Genomic DNA, 18,979 nt, shown 5'->3' on the forward strand with positions numbered 1-18,979 from the left:
ACGCGGCGGCGAGAGGCGGCGATAAACACTCTTCCACCACCACCACCGTCGGTTGACGTCTTGCTTAATTTCAGTCAAGAAGACAAAAGAGAAGAGAGAAAATGAGAAGATGAGAAGATGAGAAAAATAGAAGAGAGAATCGGAAATGAAATGGGTTAGGGTTTTGAAATGTCAAAATGAAATTTAATATTAATCAGGGTGGTTTGGGAACTATTAAAATAGCATTTGAGTGGGATATTAGCTAAGAGGTACTTCTCTAATTATTTTTGGGATGTGGTGTTTCCTTAACTCATTTTCCGAGATGAGGGGTTCATGCTAATTATCATATATATATATATATATATATATATATATATATATATATATATATATATATATATATATATATATATATATATATATATATATATATATATATATATATATATATATATATATATATATATATATATATATATATATATATATATAGGGGCAATATGCCAAACACCCTTCATTGGGATTTTAATTCTTGATAAATCCATTATTTATAAATGATATTTAAGATAAATCCAATGGACTTTAAAAACCATATATGCCCCCACTAATTATTAATTAGTATAACTATTTAATTTAAAAAAATTACACCCATAATCTACACCCAAATCTTCTCCTAAAATTATTCCCCTCATCGCGTTAATTCAGTTTTTTTTTCCTTTTCTTTTTTATTTTGTTTAATGGTTTTCTTTATTTCCATTTAAAATAAAATTTTATAAATATATTATTATTATTAAAAAAAATTCGGTTGTTTATTTTAAATTATTATTTTTCTTATTTATATATTTTCATGTTTTTTATTTTAATTTAAAAAAAAATGATTTTATTTTTATTTTCGTTTTTTCATGGTTTTTCTTTTTTCTTAATTTCGATTTTTTTAAAAATGGTTTATTTATTTATTTTTTATTTCCAGTTTTTTTTTTAAATAAAAACCACTCTATATAAACATAAAAACCACTCTGTATAAACATGAAAACCACTATGTATAACAATTATATAACATGAAAACCACTATGTATATAATTATATAACATGAAAACCACTATGTATAACAATTATGTAAACTTGAAAACCACTCTGTATAACAACTATGTCATCATAAAAACCACTGTGTATATACAGTTATATAAAAATTTGTACAAAAATTATTGAAAACCACTATAATTATTTATACAGATTTTTATAGTGGTTTATGTAAAAATATTGAAAACCACTATAAAAATCCGCGAGGGTGTGGATGTGGTCGTCCGGTGGGGCAACGAGAGTGTGGGTGTGGATGTGGGAGTGGGTTGTGGAGAAAAGAGGGAGAGAGGAGAAAAGAGGGTTAAGAGTCGATTCAGCCAAACTACGACTCTTTCGACTGTCAACACTACCCCTCTCTCTTCATTGGCTGCTCTTTTCTTCTCCCGTGGGAAGTTCACATTCTCGTCTCCGACGGGGATTTTTCCGAAAACCCGCCTCGTGTATTCGGGAATATTCATTCCTCAACATGGAATATGTCCTCAATCGACCCCTTTTCGATCACTCCCTTTGTACCCTCACTCTCGTCATCGATGTCGTCTTTATAGTCGAACTTCTTCAATTTTTCGACGATTCTTTCCATCGTTGTGCCGCCGGTGCTCGTACTCGTGCCCTCTTCGGAATCGGAACTCGAAACATCGCCCATGTTAAGAGTCGATTCAGCCAAACTACGGCTCTTTCGACTGTTATGTTTAACGAGAAACGATATAAAGTCACTTAATTAACAGAAACCAATTGGCATGCGTGAATGATGATTAAATTAAAGAAATTACCTGTGGAGCCATCACCATCCAACAATGAGTTCCATGTCGATGACATTTTTCTTGCTGAACCAAATCCCAAGGTTTGATGGTTCTATTTCAACTACATTACAGAATCTTCATCGCTGATTTCAATACAAAAAATACAATCAGCTAACAAAAATTACAATAGAACCATTACAGATGAATATAAATCAAACATTATTTGGATTTTGTCGCTGGCGGTGGTGCGGTCGCTCCAGATTGGAAGAGGCATAAAAGGGACTGTGATGACCCGTTGAAACGGTTTTTCTGTAAATAAGGGGCGTGGGGATTACATGAGGATGTGTTGTTACGATATAATAGGAAAAGATTCTACAAATCTTTTTTTTTTTTTTTTTTTTTTTTTATTTTCAATCATAAAACATACGTTACTTTTAAGTTAAGGGTATAATAGTGATAATTTATTATTTTTTATTATTTAATGCTAAAATGGATTTATCTCAAAAAGTTCTAAAAAAATTGGACCTATTGTAATTAGACTTGTGTAATGGGGGGCTTTTGACAAATAATCCCATATATATATATATATATATATATATATATATATATATATATATATATATATATATATATATATATATATATATATATATATATATATATATATATATATTAAGTATATATATATGGGGATCTGCCATTTTTCTTTAGGCCCATTTCTTTCCCCTTTTGTTTGGGCCCAATTAATGGTGAAACGTTGTCGTTCCAATCCCTTCATCCAATCAGCGTGTCCAAATATTTTCTTTTCTATTTATTTGTCAAGCTGCTCGACCGTGTCGTGCCTGCTTGAATTTCGATTTTTTTTTATTCGGCTTCCTGCGGAACGACGCCGTTTCGGTGCCCCAGTCTCACATACCGGTACCGCCCACATTTGTTGACATCCACCGCTGCTTCGACCGGCGGCCGCCGCTTCACCCGATGCCCCTATCACATGGCGCCGCTTTTCCCCTCCAATAGCATGCCTCGCCGCCCTCCTCGTCTATATCTTAAATTTTTGGGTGTGATTTCTACGGTTCAAGTTCCAACGGAGCCTTTTTTCCCAGCCTGTCCCTTTTCCTCCTACTTCGTTCGTGCGTTGTCCTTCTTCTGCCACCACTGCATAATTTTTTACCCTCCCATCTCTATCTGTTATCCCTCATAACTGAGGTTCATTGAATACGAAGTTTTCTTCCTCACCCGTTTTCTGATTTCTTATTTAGTTTCAATTAAACCTGTTTTCCGGCGATTGGCCAGGCGTTCAAGTGACTTGCTTCAAAACTCGGCCAACAGTCGCACCGCCACCGCCACTCCGTTCGGGCCGGCACCTGTTTCGACGCCGCCTCGATCGATCCTCGTTCACGGTGAGTTTCATGTTCATTAGCTCTATTGTTCTGTTTTCGCCTTCGCCTTTCCATTGTTACTACTGTTTTTCTTTTTGGCCTTTGAATATCTGATTGTTACTACAATTAAATTCGGGGTTTTCTATTATATTCATATGTAACTGCTTAAATTTGGGAATTTCTTCAGCTGCCCATTTTGTCGGAAGGTATCTTCAATATCAGTAATTGCGCATTATAGTTTTATGACCTTTGCGGGCACTGACTGATGTTTCGTTTTTGTTACAGGTTTGAGAAATTGTTCCAGTATTGGATCTTGACGTGCTGTATTATCCCTGTCCAAGAAATGGCCCGAATTTCCGGGCCAAGGGACCTCAAATGGGTGGAAAACAACAGTTCCCTTACATGGTTAGACACTCGTGTTGTTCGAATAAACCATCCTCTGTTTTTACGCATCGTGCAATTTATGCGAGGTTAACGCTTCTTGTTTGCTTCTTCTTTAGGTGGATCCAAACACGGGAGTCGTTATGTACGAATCAGATGACATAATTAATTATTTGGTTGATACGCGTTTTCCTCACGTATAAATTACCGCAAGTATACAGTATCGCATTTTGCAGAACAGTGGTTCCGGATATCGATCCACAGGGACCTTGTAGATTCACATGCTGAGTAGTGTAATTATATTATCGTTATATTATCTAGCCGATCATAAATATTTGGATTGGTGATAAACTCTAATTTATAAGCATGCAAGATCGTAAACATGCAAATATGGAATGTACGTAAATAAAGTACGACAACTCAACGCGGGGGGACTTCGATTTAAAGGGGACTTCTAGGGCCAAATCCACCTATGTATAATCAACAACGATCTACAAATTCGTTATCTAACTCCACATTCCTATTCGTTAACCTAGACGCTAAAGTACTCTAACCCCCGTCTCCAGTGTAGTTAGAGTCTACCCACAGGTCCGACGTCTCCGTTCAGAACATGCTATTAAGAGAGCATTTAGGCCAAGTCCTTTAGGGCTACCCGAAGTGCATCACGTCTCCGTTTCCACACTCCGAGCTATGTTTTCCTAACTTCAAACAAGAAATCCTCTCTCGAGTTCATTCCTATTTAATATCAATCCCAGAGCTGATCAAACAATCAGAAGCATTTAATACAGGAAAACATAAACGAAATCAAAACACGACAAATAGAAAACAGAAATGACGATCGAAATCAATATATACAAGGCTTCATTACCCTAGAAGAAAATGTTCAGTTCATTACAAACATAGCATCCAAATGAAGAACATGAGAAATCATAAACTAAACGTAAAGAAAAAGCTTATGAAAAACCCGAGTCGAAACCCGAGTCGAAGCTTCCCGCGAAGAACTGACGAAAACCGAAGAAAAACCGAAGAAGAAGTCGAAGCGTGAAGTCGAAGAAGAAGTCCTTTTAGTTGTGAATTGCTTGCTTCTATTTATAGTAAGGTTTGCCTTTTTAGATATTTTTTACACATCCCGAGGCCATATCGCGATATGGGCATCAGTATCGGGCGATATGGCAAAAACCCAAGCTCTCTGTTTCGTTTCTCCCCATATCGCGATACAGGATGGAATATCGCGCGATATGGCAAAAATGCAAGCTCTCTGTTTCATTTCTCCCCATATCGCGATACAGGATGGCAATATCACGATATGGTGACTGTCTGAACTTGAAACTCCGTGTTGACCCTTTTTAGGCCGAATTCGACAAAAATGCATTTCACAAAAGTTGTAGCCCTTGCAGTTGGCTTTCTAACTCTACTTGAATCAGCTCAATCGGAGGTCATATGAGAGAGTTATGCATGAAATACCGAACGCTTCCATCTTCAACTTGAATGCAATTTTGCACTTGTTTGGTTGGTTCTCGGCTTCGCTTTCAAAATCGTTTCGAATCGGCAAAAATAGCTAACAAAACCTAAAAAAAAAAATAAAACAAGAAACGCAATAATATATACAAATAACGCCGAAACTCGGACGAATGAAGACCAAAACTCGAAGATTCGATAAGCAAAAATCGTGCAAAACGAACACTTATCATTGGTCGGGAAATATGGTATGTTACTTCAATCTGGTTTTTAGATGCCACCTTAATTTTTTGTTTTATTTTTTCATCGTAATGAAAATATCTTGAAAATACATGATGTCATATATAAAAGTTTGAGATGCAAGTTTGGTTATTTTAGTATTTTTATCGCCGTCTCATTGTACTTTTAGCTTTCTGAATTTTAACCATTCTGAGTCGGCGGTGCTGATTATTCCTCAGGTGATGGCAATGTCCCGCTTTCGCTGTCGCTCGTTCTATTAACTGTAAGCAATCCAACTTCGCACTCAGTTTGATTTTATTATGAATTAGCATGTGTTGATGTAATAACTTTTTTCTACCCGTGTTTTTGTTCTTATAGACTTTGACAAAGGGATTTGCTTTGATTGGTCGAATGGGGAAGGTGCAGTTTCGCTCGTCCGTGTATGCATTTACATGTTCTCACATCCATTGCAAATTTAATCTCATTTCATTAATTCAATAAGATTTCTTCCCACATACTTTTATCGAAAGCTGCCACCTAAGCCTCTTGCGATATGCAGTGTTCTTTGTAAACTCCATTAAAGCTGCCGCCTAAGCCTCTTGAAAAATATTGGAGTCTGTTTACTTGTTTTGCAGATGATGACCAAACAGATGAGGCAATCATTTGATAACTTCTTTTCCGGAGAGTGAGTGTTCTTTCTGTGATTTAATGTTACAATTCATTTCGGATTAGAAACATTATTTTTCTGCCGTTACAATTTACTATGATAAATGATTCCACTATCTGTTTCGAATTAAATAAAGATGCTTGTTTATTTACCATAAATTGGTGTCCCTGTTTCTTTTCCCACTTTTGATTTATTGCCTCGACCTCGCAGTCGGAGAGCCTCAGCAGTACAGTGGTTCTTCTTCTTTGTAGGTGAAGTAAAAATAGGTGTTTCAGTTTTGCACAAAAATAAACACAAATTGTTTCTAACTCATATTTCTTTTTTTACAAATACGTTTTTTCCCTTCTTACTGAAGCCTTTAGATTGTGCGGGCAAATGCTTGTTGACTTTGAGATAACCGCTAAATGTATTCTACTGTATTCTTCATGGCTTGCCGGTGTATACTGAGAAGGTGAAGATTGCAAGCTATCTGTTTTTATTGTGTTTGTTCTAATTTAACGAACAAATGAACTTTAGTTGCTATCAATTGACCAGAGCTTGACTGGAATGGAAGGATTCTATGGCACAAAAGTTGATTGAATTATATCTATGCACAGTGCCTCGCAATGTAGAACTTATTTTTTAGATTTATGATTCCTTGTTTTTTTCCAAGTGCAAAATGATTTTACTTCAACGGGATTAGATTCTATGCTCGACTTTTCAACAGTACATATTATGCAATCTGTCGTTGACCTACTACTTGTTTACTGTGCCTTACAGATTTAGGTACTGCATTTCAAATAACCTATATTCTTGAGATCAGCATGGAAATGATCACAAAGTCCATGTCTCTAATAACACTTGCCTTAGAGGTATATGCTTTCATATTCAGAATTTTAGTTTGCCTTATAATTTACAAAAGTTTTTGAATTTTCCTTATCTTTCTATGTGCTCCGTGCCCTGTTACATGTCAGGAGCCATAAATTATTTCATTATGTATTCTTTACGAAAATTTTCAGTAAAATGCATTCGACTGTTGTTGGTTCTGTCTGAAGCCTTTTTTTTAGCCATTTGTATGTTTTGTGCAAATCGCCAACATTGTCCCACAGGCGGTTGTGCTCAGCCTGCAGAGAGTATACATTAATAATTACACATGGTTATTAATTTGAGACTAAAGTTGTGGTATTGAAAATAACTAAATCAAACTTATCTTATGTTTTCCTCAGCTAAGGTTTCTTCTTCTTTATCGTTGTGCACGTATCTGCAACAAAAACAACTTATCCAATTTGTGACATGCGCAGGTTGCCGCAATTGAAATTCGGGCTCTTTATCCTCCGTCGTAACTTCGCCAGGACTCCACCAACCAAGAAGAATCCGAAGATTCGATCGGCGGGAAGTGTTCTGTATGTGCCTTAATTTTTTCACATGTTTTTGCTTTAATTGTTTTTCCTCGTAATAAAGCTCCGTAGTGATCTTCGTTCTCGTCCTCTTCTCCGGCAGTCCAAACTCATGGGTGTGTTGTGCTGCTATTTTGCAACTAATGGGGGTGCCCAATTTGGGAACTCAAATGCTGGGGGACTAGACGTGGTCATCGGCGGAAGAAGTGAGTGTTAAGTTTCAGTTGATTCTTGACTCTTGATTCTTCATTGCAAGTGTCTTATGCTAGTGGGGATTTAAATTTGAAATTGTGTTTGTTTTAGTTTTGATTGTGTTGATTTTATGAAATGCATTGCAGTTGGTTTTAGTTTCAATTTCCACCAATTTTACGTTCCGCCTCTCTGTCTTCCTCTCCATTAAAATTAAATATTTTTTAGGCCGCCCGAAACAAGGGCTTGTGCGTTACAAAACCAAAGCCCAGCCCTGTCTTTTGGGTTGTTGGCTGTTGCTCAACATGTTTCGTTAACTGCTGATTTATGCTCTCTTCCTACTGGTAAGTGGTAAGTCTGTGTCGTTAGTGGAAAACAGTTAAATGTTTCAGTTCTTACTTTTTTATTCTGCGTTTTTGCTGATTTGTTCACCTTTAACGACAAATGGGATTCTTTTTGTTTCTCCAAATAATCCACAATCGGTTTTTGTAATACTTTTTCCGGTATTCATTTTCAAAGCTTTTGTGTTGTTTTCAATTGGCATGTTGCAGCTGATGGTTAGTATCATTTCAATGCATCCATGTGTTTGAAACTCTTTCACGAATTTGTTAAATTATTCTTTTTACCCCAGTTGATCAATATGCTCTCAGTTAACCGCCCACCTGCGACGATTCATGTTCCTATTCCGCCACCTCGATAAAAAAAGAACGGTGACGTTTGTTAAGCCCTTTTCCCCTCCTTTGGTAGAAGCAACAATGGGGGACTTTGATCTCTTCATTAAGTAGAACTTGCATAGGAAGTAGTATTTCTTGAAATTGGGCAAGTTGTTCGCTGAGCAAAGCTTCAATAATGCACTTGTTTCAAAACCGAACTTTGTTATAATTATTTATCCGTTGTTTCCCTTTGTGATCAAAATTAAAATGAACCTTTTGCATGTGGTATCGAGCAGCTTAGATGTGAATGTTTTTTTTAACATTATTGTATGACCCTGCATTCATATCTCAGGATAACATAGATATCCCATAGTGATTGAAATTGTATTTTGTGACCTCTGACTCTGAAAGAGTTTTCTCTATTGATGAAACATTAGTTTAGTATTTTGATTTTATACTTTACACTTTAATAACTTTATCACTTGCTGGTTTCACTGTTTTGTCAGACATTGAGTCGACCCGAGCAGCTAAGTTCTCATAGGCATATTCTTGAAGTGGCTATTGAGGCAGTTATTGATCTCAATGAGAGTTTAAATTAATGGGACAACAATGTTGGTGATACTGACTGTGAATCAACCATAATTGTTCAAACTAATTACATTTGTCTCTCAACCTTATGAAGAATGTGAATTTAAATACATGGTGTGTGGACTTGGATTTCTTGTGATATTATGGGTGTTCAGTGGTGCATTGGACCATTCTTGAAGACATGAAAAAGTGGTGAGCTCTTTTTCTTCGTTTTATTTTGCTTTAAATATAATATGGTTTTGCTTTATATAAACGCGCTTTGAAATTGCATTCTAGAAGACGTGGGAAAAACACCTTATTACTCTTGGAGATTCGAAACGCGTGATTGTTATCAAATTCTGTTTTTTCTTCCACTTGCGGTCATATGTGATATGTATACACCACATGATGAGGCCTACAGAGCTGCACCAGCTTTTCAGTGATCCTAAGGTTGTGGCTGAAGTTCCAAGGTAATTTCTCATGTCATATTTTTCTGATTCCTGTATATATGCATGATAAATCTCCCTATAGAGGATATAAAGACTCCATTTTCGTTTAATATTCGACTTTTTTTCTAATTTGTTTTCCATATTCGGATGGTAATTAACTGTGAGAGTAGATTCGAATCGACTTCAACTAGGTAGGCTATAAGAGTACACCTCAGTGTAAACTAACTTAAAATGGTTGGTTTGTCTGTTGGAGGCAACCGCGATCCTCATCCTAAAGTAACGATGGTTTTCACTATAGCCTTTCCATTATTTTCTTTATAGAAGCTTTTGTATCTTTTATATTTCTTTTCCGTGGTTCAAAGAAAGAACAAAAGTGCTTCTAAAATTTACAGTAATCCAGCTCAAATCAACAAATTGTGAACGGGTTAATGATGATCATTTTTAGGCCCTTATTACTATGCGGGTGGAACATATAAGTCATTTGGAGGCGATATATCTGATGATGTTCAATTACAAAGCTTGCTTATACACTGAAATCGATATCAGTGGTACCAATGAACAAGTTATGCCCGAACATCAATTCAAATCCTGGATTTTCGAATTGAGAGAGATCGAGAATTCTCACTATTTCTTAGAATCATGGACCCAATTCAATTCAGTGGGGTCTTTCGAGACCTATGTTGTTTGATGTGCGCCCGCCACACTACTAGAAAAACGCGTTTTAGCAACGTCTGTTAGCAACGGACTATAAATTTGTTCCTACCATCGCTGTTCAGCAACGGAGGTGGCAACAGAAGACGAATTCGTCCCTTTACTTGTGAAAGTTCATAGATAGCAACGGCTTCTAGCGACGCACATCATTTCCGTTGCAAAAGTTAAATTTAGCGTTAGCTTTAGCCATAAAAATAAAGGTCGTTGCTATCACATTTTTTTGTGTGACAACTATTAGCGATGGATACAAAGTCTGTGTCAAACATAAATATTTACCAACATCTCTAGCAACGGAAGGTTGAGCGGTCGCAAACGTAATTAATTAGCGACGATGGTAGTAATGGAAAATAAATCCGTTTCCAAATTAAATAATTTGCTATAGATTTAGCAATGAACATCATAGTCGTTGCTACAACAAATATATTTGAAACGAAACTAAGCTACGGACATCATAGTTGTTACTAACATAAATTTTAACAAATAACTTGGCGACGAACAACATACATTGCTAATGTTAATTTTTATCAATTTGAATAAATAATAATAATAATAATAATAATAATAATAATAATAATAATAATAATAATAATAATAATAATAATAATAATAATAATAATAATAATAATAATAATAATAATAATAATAATAATAATAATAATAATAATAATAATAATAATAATCATCTACTTTTAAGAGATTGAATTAAACTTGTAATAATATTTATATTTTCTAAGCTTCATTAGTTTATCTTTATATATACACGTGTAGCCTACTTTTTAGTGTTTTATGTGATAGAAAAAGAATTTCTTTATTATAATTTTATTGATTATTTTATTGCCTAAATTAGTTCTACACATTAGTTAGCTAATTGCATAAAAAAAAAAAAAAAAAACTTTTTCTGCCGCTAGAATTAGAGAAGAGAAACAGCGGCAATTAGAGGAGAGAAACAAAGGCTGGGCGGCAACCACCACCACAACCATCTCTGCCTACACGTCCGGCGCACGAAGAACTCCACAGATTAAGGTAACCTGAATCTCTCCCTCACTCTCTCACCCGTCCCCCACTCGTTCCCATTCGTTTCGTATTAAACCCATGAGTTATAAGTTAGGGTTTTAAAGTTCTGTTTTAAATTTTAATTAGGGGTTAAAAATTAATTGATGCACGTTTAAGCCATATTCTTAGCATAGTTTGGAGAGGAATTCTAGATTAAACTCTTAGGTAAGATGCCTATATTTCTATGGAAAAACTTGAATTTTACTAGTTGATGAGTTGAATTAGAAGTTTGAGAATTTTACTATGTTTTTTGTCGAGGCTACTGATTCTCCTTTCTCGTCTGACGAAGAACCTGATAATGATAGCTTGAATGTCACAAATAAAATAAATTTAGTGTTTAGTTGCTTATGTGTTTTGATTGTTGATGGTATATATGTTTTGATTGCTGATAATTAATATATGCTGGACATTATGATATTACGATCGCTAGCTTGTTATTCAATATAATTTTATGTTTTAATTCTGCTCGTCTCACTTTAATTATTCTTCATTAAAGGAAATTTCTAGTAGTGTCAGATTTGGTTAACTAGTTGTCCTTTGTCTTGTAATTAACATTTTGCTTAGGATGAGTTTCTATAGAGCTGATCGTTTGTGGATGTATAATAGACTTGTACCAAGTAGAACAGGATTGACTGAGGAATTTAAGGCTGGTGTTGATGAATTTATATGTTTTGCACTATCACAAGTCAATTTTGTATCAGAAGGTGACATACGGTGTCCGTGTTCAAGGTGTGATAATATGGGTTTTCTTAATGTAGAGGATGTTAAAACCCATCTATATAAGTATGGTTTCGTCCCTGAATATTATCAATGGATATCACATGGGGATCCGTACATAAATCATGTGTCTCCACAAACAGAAAATGAAGCAGCTATTCAAACTACACCATCAGATCCGTATCGCACAATGGTTTTAGAAGCAGCCGGGCTTGGTTTTGATTTTGAATTTGATAGAAACGATTTTGTTAGTGATGAAGGAGAGCTTCCCAATAGTGTTGCTGGAAAATTCTATGAATTACTTAAGGCTACAGAAGAGCCATTGTACGAGGGATGTAAATTGCATACTCCACTATCAGCGACGTCAAGATTAGTGAACATTAAATCTGAGTTCAATATGAGTGGGGTATGCTTTAATCAGATATTACAACTGATGAAAGAGCTTGTACCGAATGACAACAAGTTACCTACTGATTTCTACAAAACCAAAAAAATGGTTAGAAATCTTGGGTTAGGGTATAAAAAGATAGATGTGTGTGTGAATGAATGCATTTTGTACTTCAAAGAAAATCAAGATTTGAAAGTTTGCTCTGTTTGTGGTCACTCTCGATATAAACCGAGAAAAAGGGGGAATGAAAAACAAAAAGAAATTTCTTATAAAATACTAAGATATTTTCCTCTCACCCCAAGGCTTCAAAGATTATTCATGTCTTCAAAAACATCAGAACATATGACATGGCATAAGAAAAGTCGTCGAGAATCCGGGACGATCAGCCATCCATGTGACGGCGAGGCATGGAAGCACTTCGATACATCTTATCCTTCCTTTGCTGTTGAGCCACGTAATGTTCGATTAGCTCTTTCATCTGATGGGTTTAGTCCATATGGACAAAAGAGCCATCCTTATTCATGTTGGCCAGTAATTATAACACCATACAACCTTCCCCCTGGAATGTGTATGACAACTCCTTACATGTTCTTATCTCTTGTTATTCCTGGTCCTAAGAGTCCTGGTAAGAACATAGACGTATATTTGCAGCCTCTCGTAAATGAGTTGAATGAATTATGGGAGGTGGGAGTAGAAACTTATGATTCATTCAATAAACAAAATTTTCAAATGCGAGCTGCACTTATGTGGACTATTAATGACTTTCCAGCATACGGAATGTTGTCTGGATGGAGCACACATGGAGTTTCATCGTGTCCTTTATGTATGGGCCGTAGCAAGGCATTTTTCTTGAAGGAAGGAAAAAAACCATCATATTTTGATTGCCATCGTCAATTTTTGCCCATGAATCATCCTTTTCGGAAAGATAAAAAGTCTTTCCGTAAGGGAAGTGTTGAAAAGTCAACGGCTCCGGATGGTTCAGGTCCATCACTGCATACAGGAGGATCAATTCCAATGTCAGAATATAAAAGAAGATATGTTAGTATTTTTCCCGTTTTTTATTTGTATTTCTTCTACAATTTAATTATATAAACTGCATTAATTATTATGTTTATTTTAGGTGAAAGAAAATGGGAAAGAACCTAGTGCCTCGGAGTTATTCCTGATGACTCACAAGACAAAAGAAAATAATGATTGGGTTGACAAGAAGTCGAAATTGATATGGGTAAGAATCTCATTCCATTAACATAATACTCTTGCATGTTTTTTTTTTCTCTCGAATGCATATAAAGTATCCAACCCAAGGTTGGATTTGGTTATGAATCTGAGTTGATTGGAGTACAAGATTTTTTATTCAATGCATGATTAAGCCTTTTATTTAGATGAATTATTGAAATGTTTATGTATGTGTTTATTATCTCATGAACTTATTTGGTATTCTTGACTTTATGCATTCTAACTTGTATACATTCTGAGGTGTTATGATACAATAAATAAATTTGTTTATGTATATATATTATGGGATTTATGTCATGTATATTTATTATTGAATTTGTGTTGTATCAGGAAAAATTTAAGAATAGCATGAAGAAACGTCGTCTAGATAACAGGTTTGAGACACAAGATAACGAAAATGATGATGCAACAATAGATGATGAAGATGGGGAAGAAGATGACAGTGGAGATGAGGCCTTCATGACAACGATAGCTACTCTACCCAAAGAACTAGTTGACAATGTTTGGCTCGAGGTAACCGGAGGACCAACAAAAGGAAGAATTTATGGTGTCGGGTCCGAGTCTTCTAACATTTTGCAGGGAGTTAACCATATATCTAATGGCCCAACATTTTCTTCATCAGCACCACCCAATTATTCTCAAAGTTTCGTCAATTCTCCTATATTTCAAGAAGCAGTTAATCGAGCAATAAAAGACAAATTTGAACAAATGGAAGCGGCTTTTGAAGAGAAATTGCAAGCCAGGATTGAGGCAGCCACTCAAGCAATGAACCGAAGTCAATGACAAGAATCTGCTAGAGATATTCGGGTCAGAATAATACTTATAGGATAAAGTTTTATTTAATTTTACGGGGCTAGTATTCGCACGTTTATGTTGATATTCTTCAGGTTTTAGTTTGGTTTTGTGAATCGGATTGTAGTTGAGCTCATTAGTATTGACTATGTTGTTTCTTTTGTGAACATGTTTATGATGATATTATTGCGGTGTTAATTAGTATGGTTTTCGTGATTCAGATTTTAGCATAGCTCGTTAGTATTACAATGTTTTTTCTTTTGCAAAATTGTTCAAATATAGGTGTAATTTTATTGATAAAAAAATAAATTAAAATGGGTAAAAAAACAAAATGTTAAAAGGTTATTTGAAAATATATTCTGCAATGGATTTAGCCACGAATATTCGTATATAAATTTAGCAATATTTGGTAATATATTGCAACGAATTTAGCTACAGATTTAGAAACCAATTGTTCGAATTTGGGGTACAGTAGCAACAAAGATAGCTACGACCTTTGTCACGGAATAAGAATTGCAACGAATACTGCTACGAATTAGCCACAGATATTTGCAACGTCCGTATTTGGTGTAGCGATGGAAATGTAGTTACTCCGTTAGCCACGATCTTAGCAACGAACAGGTTGTTGCCACATTAGCAACGGCCGTAGCGACGAGGGAATAATTGCTAAAGTAGCAACGTCGGTAGCGACGAACCGATTGTTGCTACTCTAGTCACGGATGTAGCGACGACAGCTTTGTTGCCACCGTAGCAACGCATGCAGCAACAGAAGTGTTCTTGCTACAGTAGCCACGACTATAGCAACGCTGTAATTCTGCCTCCACCTTAGTAACAGACATTGGCGACGGACATACCGTAGCTAAATATAGCGAGGGATTTAATCTCGTCGAAGCTAAAATTAGCGAGGCGCCCTTTAGCAACGGAGGTGGCGACGACGAAGGTCCGTTTCTAATACAACGTTAGCGACAGAAATATACTGGTTAGCGATGGATATGGACGTTGCTACGCGTTTTTCTAGTAGTGCCACCTCCTCTTTTTTTGAACCCAATGATTCGTCGCCAGAGGTAATTTTCGAGATTCAACATGGAGATTAACATCTCAGGGAGCTTTAAGATAAAGTTGAAGAAGAGATATATTGTTGCTCACAAGGGTAGAGGACCTCTGGTTTTCGATTTCACCCTTTTCTATATAATTTTGGTGAATTCAGGTAACAAGTACACTATTTTTTCACCGACTTCACAAAAAACTGTCAAACTTGAATCAAACTGTTTGTTAGGTTATTCGTTGCTGATGAACTGTATTATACTAATCATAATCGACATTTATCTTAGACCTGAAAAAACAGAGCTCACGTGAATACTAAAGTTCTCTTCTCTCCCAATTAACATGAGAGGATGCAACGGAATAAGTTGACACTGAGGGGACTTTACTCATTTTATGTTCCTATCAACATGTTGCATAAAGTTGAGCTGTACTCGACAATGTCAAACTCGTTTTTGAGATTCATGATACCATGTCCTTGTTCGAAGTACAAGAAATTCGACCGGGCATCGCGCATTGCGCGCATTGCCTCATCTAGTATATATATATATATATAAATAAGAATGGATGGCTTCTCCAGCTTCTGGGCCTTTTTGTTTCCCTTTTTTCTTGGTCCATTTAATACTAAAACGATGTCGTTTTGCCTATTTTTAGGCCAAAAGTAACTGCCGGCATTTTCCTTTTCCAATTTCTTTTAATGTGGATGGTACTCTGCTGTAGGGGCCCATGGTCGGTTTATTACGCAACATGACGTCCGCATCAGTTTTTTATTATTGTTTCTCTCTCCTGCCCTATCATTTTCTTTTCCTTTTTATATTATTGTTTCTCTCTCCTGCCCTATCCTTTTCTTTTCCTTTATTTTCTTTTTTTATTTATTTCTTCTGGGCCCCGCCAATATTTTACTCTTTTCTCTGCCTGTCGTCTTCTATCTCTCTTGGCCCAAACCCATTTACCCATGATTTTCGCTGCTTTCTTTTTTTAATTTTTTTTTCCAGTTTAATTATAATACGACGTCGTTTGTCATTTTCAATTTAAATATAAAATATTCTTCCCACCAATATTTTTATTTTCGTTCTTCTTGTCCCATGTAATTTTATTGTTAAACGTACCTCTATGGACTAGGCTTGGTGCAGGTTGGGACGAAATTTTCAATTTCCGTCGGTTTCCAATCTAAAAAGTATCGATTTTGGAACAATTTTTTTATTATGAATTCTGAGGTTTTGATTTTTGATTTTGATTTTAATTATGATGTGGTTTATTTTTATTTATTTTTTTAAACTGAGATTTAAAAGTTATTAGTTATACTTTTATCGACGTGGATATTCTTATTTTTGAAAAATTATGAAATTGTCAGAAAATTTTTGCTAAGTTTTGAAATTTTAAAAGTTATGTGATTTCAAAAAAAATTCCAAAATCCCGAAATTTCCGAGCCTTTTTTAATTGGAATGGACTTTTAGTTTGCAGTTTTTTTGTAATTGAAATCGGAATTAATTTTGCATTTCCAAACATTTTTTAATTTTTTTCGGAAAAACTATTTGTGATTCGATTTTCTCCCATAAAATAGACATTAATACTGGGCAAACAGCTCAACTAGTATATATATATATATATATATATATATATATATATATATATATATATATATATATATATATATATATATCTTATGTTTCGTTTTGTTTTCTTCTTTTTCAAACTTTAATGTGAATTTACTCCTTGAAAATATTTAGTTGTAGCCATTCATATATGATGTAAGTTCACTTTACACCCCTGAACTAAAATAGTTGTATCAAATACCTCCTGTGGACTACCAGACGTACCAAAACGATCCCTGGTCAACGTTTTATATATATATATATATATATATATATATATATATATATATATATATATATATGGTTTCATGTAATTGTTGAGTTTATAATTAACTTTTTGACTTTTGTTGACTCTAATTCCCACGCTTTCGGTGGATATGATCTATAATAAAAATTTGAAGAGTGACCGCCGAAAATGTGTAACGAAATATATGTCACCATATCGGATTGTATGCAGGGGTGGACCCAGGGGAGTTTTCTTGGGGACTGAAATATAGAGGTAATTTAAGAGAAGATTTGTTTTTTTTATTTATGGACTAAAGTGTACAAAATTAAAAGTTTGGGAGGACGAAAGTACATTAACTAATACATAAAAGCCAAAAAAAAAACTGCTTAAAAAAATTCTTGGAGGGGGGGTGGGGGGGCGGGGGCCACCCAGCCATAAGCATGAGTACGCCCCGCCCCTGACTGTATGCACAAAGTAAAAATAATAACTCAAAACGAGATGATGTTTATTCCATTTTATTCAAAGCTCAACATAATTATAATAGGAAAATTACAATATGTCAAGATCAATTAGCAAAATAATTTTCACTAGCAATTCTCTTTTTGGCAGACACATAAATGTTGTGATTGCCCTACAAGAAGACAGTAGCCAAATGGGTAGCCTAATGGGACGCAATCTTGAGTGCAGCTATAGTCGGAAGTGCAACTCTTTTTAAGTTTAAGATTGCATAGTTTACCTGTGCTCTCCTCTACCATACCAAAATAAAAAACAAGTATTAGGGCATTTATTAAAAAAGAAAAGGATAAAGAGGAAGAGATTTTGGGATCTGTTCGATACTACACTCGGTGTATTATTGATGATTACCCAATGTGTGCACACACATATGTGTATATATATGCAGGGGCGGAACCGGGGGCTAACTAAAATTTTGAGGTTCGGGGCAGCGGCCCGAAAAAAATTTAGGTTCACAAAACATTGCAAAAAATAAGTTTATATTACTAATTTTTAATTAAAATATCATATATATTATAATTATATCATATTTTAATCATCACAGAAAATTCTAAATTAATTCAAATTATTCTAATAATATATTGCACTTAATATTTCGGTGATTCATGGCACGATCTCAAGGCATTGATAAAAAGAAAAAAAAGTAATATTCAGAAATTTTATTTAAAATAATACAGGTTTTAAGCATCTTATTTTATATTTTATCTATAATTTATATAAGATTATGAAGAAGAAACTAAAAAAATAATAACTTAAGACACTTTGGGGGCCAAAAGTAATATTCAAAAAATAAAATACCAAATATCTGAATTTTTTTTTCTTGGGGGGTCATCAGCCCCCCATGCCCCTTGAAAGCACCGCCCCTGTATATATGTGATTACAGAACTAGTGTATTTCACCAGATGCAATATGCATGTGTATTAAAAGAAAAAATATGTATGTATGTTTGAAAATTGAAGGCGCAAAACTTGTGTATTTCACCCGGACGAGAGGGATATTGGAAAGGGAAGAAATGAACTTACGAGCGGTAAGAAGAAATACCAAGAAGAAAATCAAGGTAAACATTTTTTTAGCCTCCATGATAGAACTCTCACTATTTGTTCACTCTACAATTGTTGAAAAATATTACCAAAGGCTTCTGAATTTATAGCTCATAGCAATATTAATTTTGTATTTCTATATTTAATGTAAATCCCCAAGTTTCCTAATACTATTTTGTTATGTATCGTTTCATTAATTTCATCAATCCCAAATATCATGTGAAGCTAATCTTAGTATTTAATTTCGGATAATAATTGCGTGTCCATGATCTTTTTCTTTACTACTCAAGGATTTTTTTTTCTCTTCTTGAGTATGTAGGGGTTTTTTCCAGCCCAATAATAAGTGACACCTTATTTGTCTTAGTGTGTGTAAAGTGTATATTTTTACACTTAATTATAACTTTTAATTGGAGTTTTTAGTGTATTTTATTGATAATTGGTGCTTAAAGTATTCATTTATTGTATTTTAGGTACAATTTGAAGAATTGGATAAATCGAGGGTCAAAAACACAATTTTGGAGAAAATACGG

General features: G+C 34.8%; 1 protein-coding gene and 4 long non-coding RNA genes across 5 annotated transcripts; 3 read left to right on the forward strand and 2 right to left on the reverse strand.

The window, feature by feature from the left end:
- Positions 1-1,129: 1,129 nt before the first annotated feature.
- LOC105959473 (uncharacterized) lies at positions 1,130-2,123 on the reverse strand. Its single transcript, XR_016034279.1, has 2 exons — positions 1,830-2,123; positions 1,130-1,739 (listed from the first exon to the last, which is right to left on the reverse strand). It is a non-coding gene; the product is annotated as an uncharacterized LOC105959473 (long non-coding RNA).
- A 621-nt stretch (positions 2,124-2,744) lies between these two features.
- On the forward strand, positions 2,745-3,738 carry LOC148767106 (uncharacterized). The gene is made up of 3 exons (XR_016034276.1): positions 2,745-3,199; positions 3,464-3,583; positions 3,679-3,738. It is a non-coding gene; the product is annotated as an uncharacterized LOC148767106 (long non-coding RNA).
- Positions 3,739-5,255: 1,517 nt separating this feature from the next.
- Positions 5,256-9,833, forward strand: LOC148767107 (uncharacterized). Its single transcript, XR_016034241.1, has 11 exons — positions 5,256-5,265; positions 5,476-5,519; positions 5,615-5,656; positions 5,872-5,921; positions 6,114-6,354; positions 6,663-6,754; positions 7,184-7,285; positions 7,383-7,485; positions 8,628-8,901; positions 8,986-9,158; positions 9,583-9,833. It is a non-coding gene; the product is annotated as an uncharacterized LOC148767107 (long non-coding RNA).
- Positions 9,834-10,682: 849 nt separating this feature from the next.
- Positions 10,683-14,266, forward strand: LOC105959319 (uncharacterized). The gene is made up of 4 exons (XM_088825279.1): positions 10,683-10,871; positions 11,762-13,044; positions 13,127-13,231; positions 13,573-14,266. Exons 2-4 carry the CDS (start codon positions 11,809-11,811, stop codon positions 14,023-14,025), a joined length of 1,794 nt encoding a protein of 597 aa, XP_088681405.1. The 5' UTR covers positions 10,683-10,871; positions 11,762-11,808; the 3' UTR covers positions 14,026-14,266.
- Positions 14,267-17,371: 3,105 nt separating this feature from the next.
- LOC148767108 (uncharacterized) lies at positions 17,372-18,526 on the reverse strand. Its single transcript, XR_016034393.1, has 2 exons — positions 18,432-18,526; positions 17,372-17,644 (listed from the first exon to the last, which is right to left on the reverse strand). It is a non-coding gene; the product is annotated as an uncharacterized LOC148767108 (long non-coding RNA).
- Positions 18,527-18,979: the final 453 nt, after the last annotated feature.

Source organism: Erythranthe guttata, chromosome 11, assembly GCF_056151865.1.
Source record: "Erythranthe guttata isolate IM_541 chromosome 11, IM_541, whole genome shotgun sequence".
Taxonomy (NCBI): Eukaryota; Viridiplantae; Streptophyta; class Magnoliopsida; order Lamiales; family Phrymaceae; genus Erythranthe; species Erythranthe guttata.